Source organism: Prenolepis imparis, unplaced genomic scaffold, assembly GCF_030444845.1.
Source record: "Prenolepis imparis isolate NDT839.2.m4 unplaced genomic scaffold, iyPreImpa1.0 SCAF_1, whole genome shotgun sequence".
Classification (NCBI taxonomy): domain Eukaryota; kingdom Metazoa; phylum Arthropoda; class Insecta; order Hymenoptera; family Formicidae; genus Prenolepis; species Prenolepis imparis.
Window position 1 is genome coordinate 19753068 of NW_028141159.1, and position 17545 is coordinate 19770612.

The 17545-nt window shown below is 36.9% G+C and overlaps 1 protein-coding gene across 2 annotated transcripts; it reads left to right on the forward strand.

Annotated features, from left to right (window-relative positions):
- The first annotated feature begins 3267 nt into the window (after positions 1 to 3267).
- Positions 3268 to 15316, forward strand: LOC145935308 (protein tipE-like). Of its 2 annotated transcripts, none has more exons than XM_083036503.1 (6): positions 3268 to 3737; positions 6425 to 6825; positions 8901 to 9170; positions 9760 to 9950; positions 11486 to 11802; positions 15152 to 15316. In XM_083036503.1, exons 2-6 carry the CDS (start codon positions 6621 to 6623, stop codon positions 15213 to 15215), a joined length of 1047 nt encoding a protein of 348 aa, XP_082892629.1. In that variant the 5' UTR covers positions 3268 to 3737; positions 6425 to 6620; the 3' UTR covers positions 15216 to 15316. The 2 variants fall into 2 exon arrangements, with proteins under 2 accessions (XP_082892629.1, XP_082892639.1); XM_083036513.1 differs by having other exon boundaries at positions 3268 to 3664.
- Positions 15317 to 17545: the final 2229 nt, after the last annotated feature.

The following is a 17545-nucleotide window of genomic DNA, read 5'->3' on the forward strand; positions in this document are numbered from 1 at the left end:
TTTTCTTTAAATAAATTAAAGTTTATACTACTTGGTTCATTACACTCATTACTCATATTTAATTGAAATAAAATAAATCGTAAATGTATGTACATATAAAAGATCTTTCTTCTGTTCAAATATGAAGTTTTTTAATTTCTCTTTGTTCTACATTAGAATTTAACTAAATCTTATTTGTAAAAGAATTCCGCAGTTATTTCTGAGATTATTTCTGACCTTGTCTGATTCTCGTCGACATTCAACACGCACACTTCTATCGACATGAAATATTTTTCTGCCTTTTCTTTGCCAAAATAAAAAGTCGACTGATATCGATTCGTACCGCAATTAATAAAGGCTTAGCAACTTTGCATTCGATATGGCACGAAAACAGGGAAAGAGACGAATGTGAAATTATCACAGACCGAGGAAGTTGCCCCACATTTCGGTTCATTGGCTATTGGCCAATTTTCCACAAGACTGCCAATGAAGAGGACGAATCAGTCTGAAACTATTCCGGATTACATTGTTAAGGTCAAACTGTCTCATTATGACAATGTAACATCTCGTGATATCTCGCTAATAGAGAGAGAGAGAAAGAGAGAGAGGGAGAGGAATAATACAATGACAACACCATTATTATTTGCACGATGATTCACGCGAGATTTTCATTCACAGAATGTGTCGCATGAACAAAGGATAATCTTTTAAACAGAAAAATTTCTCAATAATACTAATTTTTCACAAGACTTTTCGTTTCAATATTCCTGAAAATATAATGTTCTCTTTTTTTATTAGCTTCTTTATGATTTTTACATGTTGAGAGAATTATCATTTTTTAATTATATTAAAATATGAGATCTTAACTGCTTTTATATTATCGAAAAAAAGAAATCTCTGGGAAAGATACAAAATATTTTTAAAAGATACTTTTATATATCACAAGATTAGTCAAAAATTTAGTTCAACCAATTTCTTCTATAATTTATATAAATATATAAAATAAATATATAATATAAATGAGTTGTTTTCTCTTTCTTAAAATTTGTGTAATTGTATAAAAAAGAAACAACTTAAATTTTAACAAAGTATACTCAATTTTATTAAAAGATTAATCCTTAATAATAAGCGGTAAAATCAATGAAAATAAATTTGTCAGATGATGGATCTCTCATGATATTATAAATAACTGTTGCAAAGCATTTTTCTTAGTTTTACATAATGCATTCAAAACTGTAGTACACTTTGATTCAAGTATTCAGTTTATGTCTTAACAAAAGTTGTCCTTGATCGAAAATAAAAAAAGAAAAAGTAAGAGAATCAATATCAAAGAAACACCAAAAACATCTGTAATAAAAGTAATAAAACTTAATAAAACTCTGCAATAAAAGTAATTTAAAAGTAACTTAAAAAAATTGTACATATCTCAAACAACTTCATGTTTCAATATGTTAAAGATTTTTAAGTCTTCATCTTTCATGACTCTTGCAAACGAGAAACTTAATTGAGAGAGAAGTAGTAATATTGATTTTTAGCAACACAAATATTGAGGCTTATTTTTATTCTATAGAATATTATAGAACATTATCAATAATTTCTTGTTTGACACCTTTACCTTATTTCTGATCAAGGGCGAAATCTAGTTTTTTTTTAATTGAACTTAAACGTAATTAGATTTGATTAATAGCGAAATGCGAATCGCGCGTTCCACATTTCGCTATCGAAGAGCATACAATAAATTGCGTTCGCCGCTTTAATCGAAGCCGCTGCGAGTCGGTTGACACCCTCCTTAATAGCGTTTACACAATTTAGCGCGCGATGTGACTGACGGAAGCTGCATTACGCGATAACCGAGGCTTTCTTCATCGTCAGAAGGAAATGAATATTTAGATCCATTCGACCGATCTAGTTTAGAATTACGTCATCCGATGAGATAATAATAAACATTCGAACTACCTGGGAAAATAGCACCTGAAAGATGTTAATTATGAACTTGACGTACTTAAAATAAATTTGTTGTCGAAGCCATCGGTGTACGATAGATTGAAAGCATCCGCGATGCCTTCCCTAAATTTCTGCATCTTGGAACTTTAGCGAAGGGCTTAACTTCGTTCCGGTGACTGCGTCACTGTTCCAAACTCCAAGTAACTAGACCAAAGTGCTTATTGGTTTTCCCTCTTAGCTTAAGAATATCACCCCTTGGTCAAACAGAGGGAAAGTATTATACATCTTTGTCCTTAAAGAAAATAATTTTCTCTAGACCTTATTCTTTCTCAAACCGTATTTTTTTGAGATATAAACTGTTTCTCAATAAAAAAATATATAATTGTAATATTATAGACGAATGTTATACGTTGTAATTATTGTAATTCTTCAAATAAAATTCTGAGAAATTAGATGTGGAGAGAAGAGAGAACAGAGCATTCTTAAAACTTATATACTATATTTACATACTATATTTCTTTTTATACCCTCTAAGTAATAATTCTAAGAATGCATCCGAGATTAAAGCATATTAGTCATAATGCTGGAATAGTGGTAATAAAATCTCTGTTTTCCTCTATTACGCACCAGCTTAGGATACTCTTACTGTATTCAGCTCTATTTAATTACAATGCAATCGATCAATTATCATTAGCCGACTCTTCGAAAATCTCGGCTCAATGGGAGGGTCTTGCATTAAATAAATAATTAGCAATAAGATAAAAGAAATCCAGGGGAGACAAAGTATTACGATAATATCATTAAAGACAAAAAATCGAAATAATTCTAATATGATAAAATAATTTGCAAATTTGTTACATGAAATAGAAAAAAAGAGGATAAAAATGCAGATTCACACATTATCTTTCAATGATGTAAATTTGAATGACATTACAACGTCTCAAATTGCTAACTCACCCTTCTTCTTCTATTAAAGAATACAAGAGCAATTTTCAAGAAAAGTCAATCACATAAGGGAAGAAAAAGGAGGAGGGTTCGATACCGTTTGGAGCAAAGCTTAAGTGACGTTACAGTGATATAAATCGTTGATATAGTCATCCGACAGACAACAATAGCGATAAATTATCGGCGAGAAGTAATCGCGGGAGTAAGAGAGCGCAAAAGAGAGAGAGAGAGAGAGAGAAATATGATCGGAGCTTTACGAAGGGGAGGATCACCCCCGGACGACGACGTCGTCGTCGTCATCCTCGGCGTTGTCGGTGGCGGCGGCGGAGGTGGCGGTCGATGCCACGAAATGCCGTCGTTGGCGCTAACGTCGGGAAAATAAGCTCGTCCGAAAGCTCCACCGACTGCAGTAGCCCGGCATCCGTCGGCGCCGCGGCCAGGACGAAAGCTTCGCTCGCACGTGCGCGCGCGCGGTGACTTTGTCAGGAAGGCTGCCGATGGAAGCTCGTCGCTGAAAGCGTTCGCTATGTGGACCCCGTCGTGATCCACGAAAATCGCGAAACGATATATTATTTCTTTACCTCTCTCCCTTATTACATACCCTATCCCTTTTGCACCCCTATTCCTATATATCCTACGGCAAACGGCCAGGGCGTCGTGACGAAAGCGTCGCGGTGATTCGCGGGGTCAAATGTGCACGGTGGACAGCAGTGTGACATAGTGAGCGGAAGTAGGAGACGAAGAAGAGACCGGCAGGAGGGCAGAGGAGCGAGGAACGCGGGAAGAAAAGCAGGAGGTGGATGATGATGATGAGGGGGCACAGGAAGAGGGCGCAAAGCCCTGATGCACTCGCATCTTCTACGTAGAGGGTACCGTTACATCGACCCCGAGGAGAGAGGGGGCGATCGAGCTTTCTTTGCGTGACACGCTCCGATCGAGTCTCTCGGGGTTGAGACCGTCTCAGATCCAACAATGCCTGAGGCGTCTTGAAATGGAACTGCTCGAGAATATCGCGAAATATTGTAAAGGGGTCTCTAAATTCTTGAAAGCGAGTCGAATAAAACCCATTTGAAAATGAAGACTGTCGTATAAAACATACATTACATACTTTGCCTCTGTGGTGGTAAGTTGGTACCCCACAGTGAAAAAGAGTTTCTAGAACCGAGTAATGTCTAAGAAATTAGGCTTTGAGTGTCTTCGAAAAATTCATTGCTTATTAATTATTTTCTTAGAAGGATTTAAAATTATCTTTTAATATGATGCAAAGTTATCTTTACAACAAGTGAGAAAATTCTATATAAAAGAATCTCTTAATATAAATCTCTTGAAAAACGTGTATGTGCCACTAAAAAGAAGCGAAAATGATATTATGTAAATGAGTTTTTCTGTGAAGTCAACGATTAACATTTAAAGTATATCCCTTTAAAAACGTCACGCTATATTATTTTTATATTTCTATTATACTTTTTATATTTATTTTTTCATAATTATTTTATATTGATTTTCAACTATCGAGGAATAAAATAAGAGATATGTTTTAATACAATTTAATTGTTTCTTTATTAATGACTTTCGAATAATCTTCACTTTTGTTATTCATTCCTTTCGTGCTGTAAAAATTGCATTAGAGGGAAAGTTAGATAGCTCATGCTATACAATAGGGTATAACCCGCAACGTAAATCATGTATTAGAAGCGCAGCGAGCTTAAGAAAAGGTTGCATTAATGCAACTCTTGTGCACGTCGTGAATATATTTTTGTCTCAGACTAAAAATTGAAAGACGAAGGACACTAAAAAAAATTTTATACACGTGTAAAATTATGAGTAGCCAAAATTTCATTATATCTTATCGTCACACACATTAATATCTTGTGAATTCGTATACATTAATTATTATTCAATAAATAAAATAAAATAACTCTAAATTACTTTTTTCTAGTAAGTGACAGATTAAGATTGCTATAATAATAGATCAATAATTTCATTTCTTTATATTTCAGTTTATTATATATAACATGTGTATTTTCTTAATTGCTTTCGTTCTTTTATCTTTGGTGAAATGTGTAAATATATTCTTATTTTAATAATTTATTGTTATATAATAACAAAGGATCAACTATGCAGATGGGTAGTTATCTTCAAGCATTTGTACGAAGGACGCGATATAAAGTCTTTAATCTCTTCGATTAAACGTCTCTCCACGTGGACTCATAAACTTACTTAAAGTTTGGTATAACTTTTATCCTTATCGACCTTCGCGTAACGCTTATATATGTGTGACGATAATCTATATAAATAAAAATCCAATACTGTAAAGCAATATTTTAGATCGCGAAGGATAAATCTTGACAACGACCGTTCCATTTTTTAGTAAGATATCAGAAGATGCGGTAGAAAATTGCATCACAAATCCTTTTCGACGTTCAAGCAATTTGATGAGCAGACTTATCTTGATGTTAAATTTAAAGTTATTTCAATGAGTAGAAAATTTCATCCCTTTGATTCTCTCGTGTCATTTTATATATATTATATATAATATAATATATAATGTATATAATCAAATGATATATAAATGTGAATATAATTTAACATAATTAATAATACGTAAGTTAATTATATATATGGATATAAAAAATAGATCAAATTTCTCAATAAAATAGGATCGATAATATATGTGATAAAATTAAAATGTTATTTGTTTACAACAAGAATTCTATGAAAATTGAATCATATGGCAAAGTTTCAAATGGGTATTGTTCGTCTCGTTTATCTATAACGAGAATCGTACGATCTCACATCATTGTGCCGAGAGCCGATAGTGAGAGACCCGTAGACCAAGTTGGAAACGCGTAGACAAAACGTAATTGTTCGACACTTTACTTCCTGCAATAACCTTTGTTGAAATTAAAGATGTCCTATGACACTATTATATTATGATAAACTCAATTCGTAAAATTTCTAATGATTGGATTTTAATAATATTCATATTATATTACAAACAAACAAACGAAACACAACCTATCCTTGTGGGGGGAGGGGGGGATCATTAGATAACATATAATTGATTCTTCAATAAAAGAAACAGATTGCGAAAATTGTTTCAATCATTGATTGTTACACTCTGTAACTAGGATAAAAAATGTTAGTTTCATAACATTGCTAACGGTATTGATTTTGTCTATCTCTCCATTGTCCTAGACACATTGTCTCTATCAAAGGATAAAATGGATTCTATGTGAGACAACATCGCATAACCCTTAGATAACATAAAAAGTTATACCCTTTTATCCATTCGACCGAATATACGCGGTGAGAAAAGAGAAAAAAAAGTATCGATGCGACGTATGTCACTTAAGGACGATCAAGATAAATGGTTTTCTCGTTGCACAATGCCTACAAACACACCTCAGCTCTAACGGAAGGAACCCCTGGGGAATTTCTGTGACAGAAATCATCTCCAAGATGATTTTCCGCGATATTTTTCGGAGCGCACTTGCAAAGAAAGCTCGATTTTCAACGAGAGAACGGAGAACAAAAACTCGAGAATTGCCCGCAGATCTCGTTCCGTCTCTTCGACGTCCGACGTGACGAGCAACGAGCACGCCAAGGACGACGACGACGACGACGACGACGACGAGGACGACGACGACGACGACGACGACGACGACGACGACGACGACGACGACAAGGACGGCGACGACGTCGCTTAGAAGCCTCCAGCACGAAACCAGCACTGCCGTTTGTTCTCCGAGATGGCGGACGAAAAGGAGAAGCAGACGTTCCTGCAGAAGCTGCTGTTCTATACGACCGCGTTCTTCATCCTCCTCAGCACCTTCAGCCTCTTCGCCTTCCTCTTCTTGGTCCCCTTCGTTATCGACCCCGCCTTCACCACAATCTTCATGCAGTTTGACACTCGACCTGTCGAGTGTATTACCATCGACGTTGAATCCAGAAGAGGTGAACACACAATCGGCACCATTAATTCATACGTTCGTTCTCGTTGTCAATCCTGGTTGCATGTACTGTGTACCGTGAAACCTCTATTCTTCGCTCCTCGTTTCCTGGAGGTCTTCTTCCGCGCGATTGACGATGTATAGTTCGATATATCTTTCATATTTCTCAGCTTGTACATTCAAGCATGTATGTTTGTTGGTATGAACGTATATTTCATTTTGTGCTTGTATGTGTGATGAAGAATCTGTCTTTTAACATTGCAGAAAAAATTGCATCCACAAATACCATTTAATCATTTCAAAAAGCATACATTAGATATAATTTTAAAAAAAAACTAAAAAAAAATAATTTTAGTTAAAATGTTATTAGTGAAAATAACAGACTCTTTTGTCCAAAAAAGAGATCTTATACATATATATTGTGTGACTTCATAAAATATTTCACCACCAAAAGTGACAGACAATGATAGACAGATACCAGAAACTGATGTAAATTTCCATTTCCAGAATTAGGTCAGCGTCAAAATATGCAATTCTCATGAACGATTGGAAAGGCTATTTCCAGATTGAATGAAAGTGACGAAGAATATCCATGAGACAGTTGACATATTCTCTCTTGTTTAATATTCATCATATCATTATATATATAGTTGGTATCATTATATATATAGAAGAGCAATCATTTCCATCTCTCATTAATAAAGCTTCGGAAATATTCCACGTAGATGATTATGAAAATAATTTCGCTTCGGTTGTAATCAGGAATCAGGATATATATTAAAGAAAATTATTTCGTCTTCTTTTGTCATCTGGAAAGATGCTTTTCAAACTCTTTTTAGCTTGTAATAAATTCTGCGGAGATTGTAACAAAACAATCCTATGAATTTTTTATTCCTCGATGGCATATATACTTTCCATGTCATGTCATCCGTGACATATGCGAGAGCGCGAGACATAAAAATTTAATACAATCTTATAAATTTTAATTTACCATTATGAGTGGATATCATTGATCGCGATATAAAACGAAAATACATGACGTTTTTTTATGGTTCGGAAGATACTTATTTTACACAAATCAATAAATTTTTTCCAATTATCAACTTTTATGAATCGCGTTTATAAATACTAACTATTATTAGCTGAGATTTGACTCTTTATCTCTTTCTGGAAACAGAATCAACAAGATCGCAGTTATTTTTAAATAAATTCGCTGAAATAATTCTCGAAAATAAAATGTGAAGATATATTATAAAAATTCGTGCAATTATTACTAGAATTATCAGAAAAGACACTGTAAAGATCGACGCAACTGGTGTCTTCGTGCTCTCTTGGTACCTTCGCGCGCTTATTCAAAGTCCCCTTCATTCCTCCTTCACTTCAATTCTCATCTTCTACGAACGTCAATAGAGTGCAGGTGTTCTCCACGATTGAGCACCAGTGCAGTCAATATCCCTGCAAGTTACATCACATAATGCAAAACACTTCTTGACGCGGTTCAATTTCTTATTCCGATACTTTCTGCTTCCGTCGTCTTCCTCACTCTTCATCTCGTGCATGCACGTTTTCCGTCTTCGTGTTTCACGTGATCTATCCTCTTGCATTGTATGTCTGTATGTGAGTTATATATATATATATATGTTGATATATATTTTGGAGTAAATTGATACTTGAGTTATCGAAGCCGTCTTTTCATTTAAACGTCAACGTCAATGACAGATGGTGAGAAAGTTTCCAAGAATCGATAAATCAATAATTATTTCGAACACCGATAAATCTTTCTTGACGAAAGTTACATGTAATGCTTGTCGATGCACCTTGCAAGCTTCAAGGATCAATTTCGCGAGTTTCCAAGTTAAAGATTCGTCCTGTGCTATCTTGCTGTTAATTAATTATTGATGTCTCAACCACTTTTACAATATAGCTATATGTATGTCTGTGTATGTATCTATGTATGTGGACATTTCTCATTTTCTATACGTCCGCGCAAAGTCGAGTGTGTGTTCGATATATCCATATGATGTATCCGCTTGAATTATATTTCGCGGCTGAATTCCCATGAATGATCGTTGAGTTCAGGTACGAGCAATTGCTCATGGACATCCTGTAGAGAGGGTTGCACTAAGGAGTTGTACGATTGTACGCAAATACGCGTCAACTATAAGCTACCGGAAAACGTGTCTGAAGGATCAGGCGGGGGAGGCGAAGTGGTAGGAGGTGTCGAGGACGACGAAGAGAGTAAGCGGACGATGTCGCGTTACGAGCGCTCTTTAACCGAATACGTCGAGGACCTCGATGTGAATCTCGCCGTGGACGACGAGACCAGACTCTTGAAACCTTCCCCTACAGGTACAAAATGATACCATCAAACAATTGATATTTATCGTACGTTTAATCTACTTTCTCCCATTTGCCTCTATTTCGTTCATATCTGTCATTGAAAACGTTAATTAAATACAAAATCATTTGATAAGTGAAATAAAAAGCAGCTTTAATTTTATATGATTGATGTTATACATGCTTTTGAAAATCGTTTATGCAGTATTGAAAATATCACAGAATTATACAATTTTATTCGATTAATCAATTGAGATAGAATGAAAATAATACTGTAATATTTTTCCATAATTAATAAATCTTTTTTTTAACGTGATTACACGATATTTATAAAATAAAAATTTATTCTCATAATTATTCCAATTGACTCCGTATAAAAAAAAAAACGTTTGCTAGAAACAGATATGGGCTTAATGGATTCAATGGACAGAGAGTTAAAACTAGCAGGAGAGATAATTTTTGTCGATCCTCCGATAAACCTTTCTGATTTGTCGTCGAAATATCGGAGTGTATTATATCCAGAAATTATTATACGCGATTTTCCCTGTCCGTGCGTTCCTCCGGTTCTCGTTGCCGAACAATAACGAGGGGAAGTTCGCAGGTTTCATGGTCAACAATTCCTGGTACTTCACCGGGGCCAAGCTGTTCCCCAACGTAAAAGGCTGTGGATACCCTCCAATACTGAATTGCAGTATTTTCTACCGGCAGTACGCCAACATAGGGCAGAACTTTAGCTGTTACTACTCGAAAGTGGACCCCGGGATAGTCATCAGCGACCTCGACATGTGGCAGGTCTCTGAGCTATTGTAATACTTTCCACATACGCGGGATTCCTTAATCCCCATCTTTAATCTCCCTGTATCTTTCTCTTTCTCTCTCTCTCTTTAATCAGTGAATCTAACTCTCGTACAAATTCCTGTCATCCCTCGCGTCGCGATGACATCCGTCAGACTGACGTGGACTTTAATTCTCGCGGTACAATCCAGTGACCGGGTTATTACAGTCAGCGATTCGCTCTGTATCTACATCGGTATGTGCGAGTCACGCGAAAGTGCTATGTGACTTTTGCCCGAGTTTACGCCGGAACGAACGCGCACTTGAGAATCGATACCGCGGCTGTGCCTATCGGGGACAGACCGTGTTGTACGGTCGAAACTGCTTCATACATGAAATAATTAAATAGACCACAGTGAGATGGATCCCGTATCGGCTCTAAATAATTGGAACACGATGCGAACTTACTCACCCGACTCTCGCTTTGATCGCGACGCTGTACCATAAACGAATCTCGCGTTTGTTTCCGCGGAACGTTCGATGAATCTTTTTTTTTTTTTATCGACGTGAAATACATTTCTCTTCCAAAAATTGAATTCATGAAAATTGCACCGTTATCGAGGATCGATCTCTGCTATCATGTGCGAAATGTAAACAATCGGTGAAGGGGCGAAAGGGGATTTTTCCGAGCGTGAAATACGACGAAGTGGCGTTACGGGGACGGAAATGCGATCGTCCGTACGAGACAGACAATGCATCTCAAGCGGTTGAATGGGCGACCGATGACAAAGACGGAAACCATCGCGGTACACCGCCCGGAAGAAAGGAAAATTTCTCCCGGCGTACAGAAATCCAATTTCCACGAGTGCGCGGTCGGCGAGCTATTATAAAGTGCTGATATAACATCGGCGATCTTGGAAAGGCCCGCCGTCGCGCTCTCGAGATGCTGCACGAGTATTGCCAATCCTTTTGAGCGAATGGACGACAGGAAGAAATGGAATTACGTGTCGCGAATAACATCGCTTGTGGGTTTTCGATTTTTGCCGAATTTGCGGGAGAGCGCATTTCGGACACAAGTCGAGTATTTCGAGCTATATTTTTGGGCGATGAGAAAAAACCGTAAAGACATCGAGAAACGTTTGTTAATTATATAGAGAAATGTTTATGAATTAATTAGAGAGATTGAGAATATAATATGTCTAATCATTTCTTACGATATAAATACTGCCTCTATCGGCTGACCATATATTGCCTGTTACTACTTGTAATTACATACAATTCTGTTATTCGCCATTATTATTTATTTACGTTGTTATTTAGGTAATAATATTGATTTTTTGCGTGATTTGGAATATTAAAATAATCTTGGAACGGGGAGGGGAGGGGAGGGGCTGTATCTTTTATATATTCAAAAGATTAACAGCTGTAATCTGGCCACTTGATGTGTAAATTGTAAAAATTTTCCAATTAATCTTCCGGTCAAAATTTATTCGCGAGATGCGTATTAGTTTGCATCTAACTCCAATCATCATATATTTGAAACGCTTCCTCAGGTATACATGAACCTTGTGTACGCGATGGCAATTCCGATACCGTCTTTCATAATCTCGGTGATATACCTCACCATCGCCTACTTCAAGATCTACAACGAAGACGAGGAAGTCCTCGTAGGTGGCGAAGAGGGTGAGGAAGGGGAGGAAGGGGACGGGGGTGACGGTACACCCTTGCCGCCTACTAGCGGTGCATTGACGCCCGGAAGTGAAGCCTTCAGGGAGGATCTAGCGAGCTTCGGGCACCAACTCAAAGTCGCGATGGCCGACGAGATCAGCAGGGAAAGTCTTGATGAGATTCCCTCGCTTTCTGTTCAGGGGTAAGCACTGTTTGGAAAATCTCGTAATATCGATTATCTCTTGAGAGGAGCACGTCTGACGTAAAGGGGTTGTTCAGGTTCGTTATTTTACTTATATCTCGAGTGTGTTGATCGCTATTAGTTCCTCGCAAACTTTCATAGGACTTCGAGAAAGCTTTCTAAGCGTCGATTTAAAATAGGCTTTTATAATCGCTTTAACCGCAATCGCTCGGGCGATTTAGAATTATTTTCTAAGAACGATAATCTTGTCTGAGCCCTCCAATAAGTTACTTTCGCGCAATCTTTATTGGATAGAAATATATAAAACTAAAACACAAATAATAAACTTTCATAATTTAGGATAGAAAAGTATCTTCTCGTTCTCGTTTCTTGCCCGTCAATTTGAAAGGTATTTATGTCGTCGTAACATTAATTTAATTTAAATGTTTTCTAGTTAAATGCAATAATATTACGCCAGACATAAAGTTGTCTGAATGAATACGACGAGAACAGCATGCTGCGTGCGTAAATGTCATTTCGTAATATGCACGATTTGTACATTCATGTATGACGTTTGGCATGTGTGAGGATTTATTTAATTTCTCTCGTGATTTGCGACAAGAGAATCGAAGGTTTGATGATCTAAGTGAACAAGCATTATTTTGGCATTACTGTTCTATATAAAACTGATTAATGTTTCGAGTAATCGGATTGACGTGTACATGAGATGAGCTGTTCGCGGACAGTTCGAGATATTTATACATCTCTGCAGCTATCTCAGTCCAGAGAAATACATTATTGGCAATAACAAGTGCAGTGTGTATTTTATCAGTGCCGATATTGACGTTTCGAGGGCATTGTACGTAAAGATGTTTACTATGAACGTGCACCTCTTTAGTGTGACAAGCAGCTTCAGTTATAATCACTTTATTTAATGCATAAATGGTAAAAGTAGCGAGTCTGGCATGAAATCTTCGTATAACAATACAATCCGGTCATACTTAAAATCCTATCACACATTCCACGAAAATATATGTGCTTGAAAAAATCGGCTCGACGTATCATACGAAATATTATATTTGTCAGATCGTTGACATTTTCATTGACAGTTCGCTCCTTGTTCTACGTTACTACGTTATTCCGGTATGATTCGAATTGAGATTAATCACACCGCGCATTCTAAAGCACCAATATCCGGACGAATCGATTACAATAATCCTGGAGGATGTACAATATTGTCCAATAATATCCAATGACCGATGAGAATTCCAAACTGTAGCAATTCGAATGTCCGATGCGATACGCCTGAATGCTTTCGATCGTAGTAGATGATCAAATGTCGCTTTCATGATTGCAGAATAGAGATAGCATAAATTGCGCGGGGGATAAAATAATTCATGAATTCTGTACGTGGTGTTCGATAAGTCGTAACGGGATTACGCGACATGGAGCGATATGGAAATCGTATCTTATCCTGTCGATTCTTCTTCAATTTTCCTCTTTTTTGCGCTCGATTAATTTTATGAGAATAATTCATTCGCAAAAAAAAAGCGCTCTATCGATATGATATAAAATGATGGCACAGTTAAGTGCTCTCGACCACACTACCAGCGCATCTATCTATAAATAGCAACTCGGGATGCAGGGGTGATATAGGTCGCACGGGGCTGCGCGATAGACTGCGAGTCGCCGCTTCTCCCACCCCATTCACATACACGGAGAATAATCTATTTGAAGTAGCCGATTCATATCTACCATTGAAAAAGCTGCTACAGCAGCAACGATCAAACACATTTATTCTTTCATCTTTCAAGTGGACATTTACGACTATGTTACGCGATGACGAATTTATGTTTTTGTGATCTCTCTAAAGTGTATTTTTCCAAGACATTTCCGAGACATGTCAAAAAGTCGTAAACGACATCCGGAGCATGCGTAAAAGTTTGCGAAACTAATTTTTGAGTGAATAATGTACGAGTCAGTGTTCTGAAAATGTCTACAAGTCATTCATCACATTGAAGAACCACTCGTAACAATGCTATATATTTTCGTTTCAGTTATCTTTGTCAAGGAGATATAATAGTAAATAGTCCCCTATGCAAAGCTACTTACTACTTCGCCCTAGTTTATTCTGCCATCCAAACTTTTACTGAAAGACGAGGAAAAGAATTGCAATCTGCGATTCAAAAATAGATAGAAAAGAATATCCATTCTTTCACTTCGAAATCGCAAAATGAGTTTGAAAATCGCACTAGAATACTGATATAATTCTTTCCTGCAGAAATTAGATTTTTCTATCTTTTTTTTTAATTCTCACAGCATTTCAAGGTATATCAAGTTTTATATTCTTCACATGAAATTAAATAGTGTTCTTAATTTCTTTTGGATAAATTTTACAATTAAACGCCAAATGTAAAAAAAACAAGAAGATTTTCGTCTGAATATATCTCTCTCCTCTCTCTTCTGGATATTATTAAAAAATGAAGTTACTTAATTTTATTAGAGATAAAATTAAAAGTCGATAGAACGGAAAAGATTTCTTGATAATCACAATCTTCTTTTTTATTTCGAAGCTTACAATTAGTAAACTTGTTATCCTGCAGAGTAAATTGCCAATTACTTCATTAATTCGCTTATTTTACCCGAGTACGTACTTGACGCATGCACGTTTCCGTGCGACACGAGTTCGCACGTGTGTTTATAAGATCAATCATCAGACGACGTCGGTCCCCACGCGATCGAGAGAACCTGTGGTTCTGACATTTATATGGAATGCGTGAGAAACCAAGCAAGGACACGAACATCGATTCTAACCCAACAACCATCCAAGCCCCGCCTAACTCACCCTTGCTTTCTCAGCCCTCTCCTATGGTTTTCGAACGACGGTTCCTCTACGTTGCCGAATTCTCGCGGTCGCCTGCTCACGAATGCTATGCGATCTTGTATAAACCGAGGTATTAGGGTCACTTGCGTTCTGTTACACAGAGGAGCAAGTTTAGGATATTAACGAAGCTTTGAGTTCATAAAGTGAACTAATATGCGAAACTGGTTGGAGATGAATCAAGTTAAGATGTGGGGAGAAAATATAAAATCTCCTGATATATTTTGAAAGAGTAATTATAGTGTTATATGGATATTAAATGAAAGAAAAAATTATACACGAACGTCACTTCTTAAATGAATTAGAAAATTTAATCAGCTAAAGACATTTTCCAAGGTTGCTTGCGTTTGCTTATTATGCAAATAATAATTTAATTTAGAAACGATTCTCAATCTCGTGCAACTTTAATCGCGTAAAGTATTAGAATAAATAATAACGTTAAGGCGAAATAATAAATCCTCATTAGTAAGCAAATTTGTTCCCTTCCAGAAACTTGAGCAAGACGATGACGACGAGTATCTCGACTCCCCCTGGGCCGACAGCGGCAGTCTGAAGCGACATTTTCAAGGTCTGAATAATATTTCGTGGAGACCACACTGAGCGATTTTCATGTCGCTTTCGTAATAAAAAAAAAAAAAAAAGAAAAAGAAAAAACCAAGATATTACAAAAGACTTGGCTAAAGAAGCTTCATCGACCGAGGGAAGAGCCAAATTACCTTTCTCTCTCAGGATCGAAATAAAAATATCCACCCTCGCGATTCACGGAGTGAACCAGAGGCACACTCGGTACCCCGAGCACAACTCGAATCGTACGCGAATACATCGTGATTATAGAGGAAATCTCGATAAATCTGCCATTCTCTCTCTTTCTCTCTATTGTAAATCTGTCCTCGATTAACAAAGAGAGCGCCGATTACACCTAACAGATATTACACGACGATATTTTACGACGAACTTTTTCGTACTCGATATAATAGCTCAATTGCGCCAAGTCGCGTATATCGTATATAATTCTGAGAGATCTCAATTCTCTTCGAGCGCGAAATCTCCTCAAGTGCGATGCTTCGATTGCGCCGAAAAAGTTCTTCGTTTTCTCGCAATGTTTAAATAATGTATTGGCACGCGGTAAAGCCATTTATTCCGCGCGCCGGAATTGATTTACCTCGCACGATGCCTTCTTCGTAGCTTGTCCAAGTGTGGTCCGAAATCAGCTCGCGTATATCTCGTGCCTATCGCATTCCGCAAACACGAAGAATCTGTCCTTACGTCGTATATGCAAGCGCGTTCAGCGTTACACACACACTATATATTTTTGAGCGATTTTCCACAATGAGGCGGCAGGCATTTTCCACAATGATCGTCCTGCGTGGAGAGGAAAAATGGATCTGTCATTTTGAAAGCAACATAAGTCCAAAAAAGAAAAAAAAAGTTATATTCTAAATATCCATGCTATTTCTGAATAAGAAAAAAAAAAGAGATGCATGTATGCGAGAAAATTAAGAAAATTTATATGTATAATATACAGAATATAAAAAAATTTATAAAATGGCAGATTGTAAATCTGTCTCTGTGCGAGTCGTAAATTTCGAGATTGACGTACCATTAATCGATTCGATGTCACAAAGTTACGGACTCGTGCTCATGCTTCTCAAAACGACCGATACAAGTTTTTGCAACGAAAGTGCACTCCGAGTATATAAACAGTTCTCTCTCTCTCTGGTTCACTCAACGAGACCGAGCGGACGTCCGGAGAACGCAGAGGAAGGAAGGAAGAAAGGACGGGAAGATGCGAGGCTCACACAAACTCGCAGCATCTGTACATATAACGTATATATAATATTAGGGTCACGAGTTATCTATGGACTAAAAAACTTAATCAGTAAACATTATGAGCTAAACTACCGTTAAACGTTACGAGTATTAATCAGGTAATTTGCTTGCTGTGTGATCATGATGCGTCCACTCTCACCGTGCATCGTAGACACTTTTATCAGACCACGACACACCGCGTCCGTTCCACTTTTAAACTAAACTTGGCGACACGCTTTTTGCAAGTATTAAAAAAAAAGACGCGCGATTCGCAAGAGTCCACCCCCGCACCCCGTTGCGGCCTCGTCCATATATACTATAATCTCCACACGCACAAATTCCAACGTTTTTTCAGGTACCTGACTGACACAAGCTCGAAGAAACGTAGGTACCACTTTGCGAGTCTTACGACTGCTATATATACATATGTATATGCGCGTTTAAATCGATACGAGTACACACAAGGCGAAGCATTCGGTATACATACATAACAATAAGAAAAAAAGGAATAAACTTCAGCGAGCCAACCTCCAGAGATACTTGTTTTTAGATGCGCTCAGTTACCGCTTTTTGCATCTTCAATAAGATAAATTATGTGCAATTCTTCTTTATATAGAATTATTATATTTTTATTTTATTAGAATTAATATATTTCTTTATATAGAAAAAGCAGGAGAGAAGAAAAATCGAGAGTGCGGCTAGAAAAGAAACTGAAATCTGTGTCGTCACCTACTTAAATATTTTCAATATCATTTGTTTTGATACTTTGACATTATATTTTTACAAGATTAAACTCTGATTGCACGCATAATTAAATTGATAGGGGATCTCGAGGGGATAAAACTTATTTGAGCCCAGTGGTTTATAAATCACGCTCTCGATCAATCGTAATGAGCTTCGTGCTAGTCTATAGACTTAAAAAAAGTAAAAAGAACAGCTTATTATTATCATCTGTGTTAACTGCGAATATAATTACTAATTAGCTGTATCCGACCGCTGCGCCGACCAAACATTTGTCGCATGGAAACTGAATCTAGAAATAACTTAGTATTATCTCAATATATCAAAATATTT

Bases quoted from the DNA above. Each gene is read 5' to 3' on its own strand.
- LOC145935308 (XM_083036503.1), top strand. From the start codon at position 6,621: ATGGCGGACGAAAAGGAGAAGCAGACGTTCCTGCAGAAGCTGCTGTTC. The intron at 6,826-8,900 runs GTGAACACACAA...CGTTGAGTTCAG, and splicing joins CGACGTTGAATCCAGAAGAG to GTACGAGCAATTGCTCATGG. The intron at 9,951-11,485 runs GTCTCTGAGCTA...ACGCTTCCTCAG, and splicing joins GCGACCTCGACATGTGGCAG to GTATACATGAACCTTGTGTA.